Source organism: Syzygium oleosum, unplaced genomic scaffold (assembly GCF_021117445.2).
Source record: "Syzygium oleosum isolate NSW1041296 unplaced genomic scaffold, Sole_v2.1 Sole_v2.15, whole genome shotgun sequence".
Classification (NCBI taxonomy): domain Eukaryota; kingdom Viridiplantae; phylum Streptophyta; class Magnoliopsida; order Myrtales; family Myrtaceae; genus Syzygium; species Syzygium oleosum.
Window position 1 is genome coordinate 816852 of NW_026607499.1, and position 2389 is coordinate 819240.

A 2389-nucleotide genomic window follows, 5' to 3' on the forward strand; every position below is an offset into this window, starting at 1 on the left:
ATCATGCAGAAGCAACTCAGAAAAAAGGAAAAAAAAAACAGATTCTCGGGTAGACCTAAAACCGGACCGGAAAAACAAGGTCGGTTCCAAAACAGGGTCCAGGGAAAACAGGGTCGGTTTCAGGTTCCAAAAATTGGGAACCGATTATAACAGGGTTGGTTTCAGGTTCCAGGTCTGGACCCAACCCACCCTGGAACCGATCACCCCTAATAACAAGAATTCCACTTATATATTCAACCTCCACTACTGTGTCAGTTCCTCCGACACAACAAAAAATTACACAAGAAGACTTACATTAAACACTAAAGCCGTTCATATCATGTATTGTGTCCTGTCTCGTACTAAATTTAATAGAGTTTCATCTTGTGTCAGAACTTCATTATTAAGTTTGTTTTAGGACCGACTTGAGCTCACATATGAAGGAACGGAGCATGTACCTGGAACGCGCTGCGTAGCTTTAGGGTTGCGCGATACTTCTACCAGCACAACAGTCATATTTAGACGACGTGGGAGCAGAGACGTATCTGAAATCCAACACGAGAGTCCACACAGTTCGAGACATTATTTTAAGGCAAAAGTTAGACATGTAATGACACATCCACTTCAACAAACTGCAGTCAAAACTCAAGTACTAGAAGTTCAAGAAAAGAGTGTCCATTTCAAAAACCAAAATCTGTACAGTTGCAAACAAGCACTGAAGCCGTTTGGAGCTGACATACATTCGATCGACTATAATACAAATACAAATACTCATCTTGTGCTCACACATTCCAGATAGCTCTCAGATCTCTCATGTAATTCCTTACGATGTTTACCCCATTTAACTCAGGCGTGCTATAAAGTCATACGAAAGGTCACCAACATGAATTCATTTTCTCTGTGTATATGGAATAGCTATAAGCTGTTTCAAACTCCTTCCTTTCCAAAACTAAAGAATTCGTCCGCTCCTCGACGAAAAAAGAACCATAGTCACCTAGGGCCCAGGAGCTCCATCGCTTGGACCAGCAAGGAAGAATCATCGGCGAGATCGGAATATCTGTCCGACGATGAGAACTCATGAGGCTTGCGTTTGTTCGCTTCAACTCTCCGAGAGGCTTCCCCGTCTTTCTGCAAGGCCGTCGCCTTCGAGCATTCGGACCACTTCTGACATCTTCGGCCTGTGAGCGGGAAAGGTACTGGGTGCATAGGAGTGCTACTTGTACTATTTCCTCAAGCTCAGTCCGATCGTAGTTGCTCCGGAGGTCCTTGTCGACGAGCATTTCCAGTTTCTGCTCTTGATGAATTTTCTTCACCTGGAGTGATCGCTCAATGCTAGCCAACCGAGGATAACCAAACATCATCAAAGGAATGAGAACATCCGGATTGATATCGAGCTAAAACAATCTTATTAATGAAGTTTCACTTACCCAATCGAGCATCGCTCCTTTCTGATTAGCAACCTTGCCAAACTCCAGTGATCAGTTCGAGGAGAAGAATCCCAAACCCGAACACATCCGTCTTCTCGGAGCATTGCCCCGTCAAGAGATACTCGGCGGCTATATGTCCCACGGTGCCTCTCGCAGCCGTGGCGACATGCGAGTCCTGGTGATCCAAAAGCTTTGCCAGCCCGAAATCTCCGACCACAGCCTCACAGGAGTCATCAAGCAATATATTTGCCGCCTTGACATCTCTATGGATTATCTTCATGTTACATATACTTTTCTAGTGGAATTTATGGAGTTAATGGTAAAAAAATTCGATTTGTATTATGAATGAATGTCTTGCTGATAAGATATGATTTTAGGTTTGCTCTAATTTTTCCATTTTAATTTAATAATTTATATATTCAAATTTTTGTGTAAGTGATATAATTATTATATTAAAAATATGGCTCTCGCTATTTCCACCCTCTTGCTGACTCCCCACACTCCATTTTACATTAAATTGACTCCATTATCATTTGGGGGTCCCACTCTTGATTTAAAATTATTTCTTAACATTTTTTCTTCTTTTTATTTTTTTTCAATTTTACTCAAGACGAAACTATTCATGCTCCTCTCAAACAACATTTACCAAGGTTAAATCTGGGGCCACTCTTGATTTAAGATTAATGCTTGCCTTCTTTTTTTTTTCTTTTTGGTTTTTTCCGTTTCTTTCCTTTTCCAAAAAGATAGTATATTTGGTAGATAGCTAGCTAATTATTGTGTTTCTGACCAAAAAAAAAACTAATTATTTTGTTAATGAGTTGTGTATTTCTTTTCTTTTCTTTTTTTTGAGCTAGGAAGCTATTATTCAAATAATAACTTAAGCACAACTAAGAGGATAATCTTCGAGTAATTTGTGTATAATGCATACATCGACCACAATATTCAAATTTTAATTAAATTCTCATAAATTTGTACCAAAAATT

General features: G+C 39.6%; 1 protein-coding gene across 1 annotated transcript; it reads right to left on the bottom strand.

Moving 5' to 3' along the window:
- Positions 1-854: 854 nt before the first annotated feature.
- On the bottom strand, positions 855-1686 carry LOC115687179 (protein NSP-INTERACTING KINASE 2-like). The gene is made up of 2 exons (XM_056318418.1): positions 1450-1686; positions 855-1373 (listed from the first exon to the last, which is right to left on the bottom strand). Exons 1-2 carry the CDS (start codon positions 1684-1686, stop codon positions 855-857), a joined length of 756 nt encoding a protein of 251 aa, XP_056174393.1.
- Positions 1687-2389: the final 703 nt, after the last annotated feature.

Coding starts and splice junctions, on each gene's coding strand:
- LOC115687179 (XM_056318418.1), bottom strand. CDS start 1,686: ATGAAGATAATCCATAGAGATGTCAAGGCGGCAAATATATTGCTTGAT. Junction 1,374..1,449: donor TCCTCGAACTGATCACTGGA/GTTTGGCAAGGT, acceptor AGATTGTTTTAG/CTCGATATCAATCCGGATGT.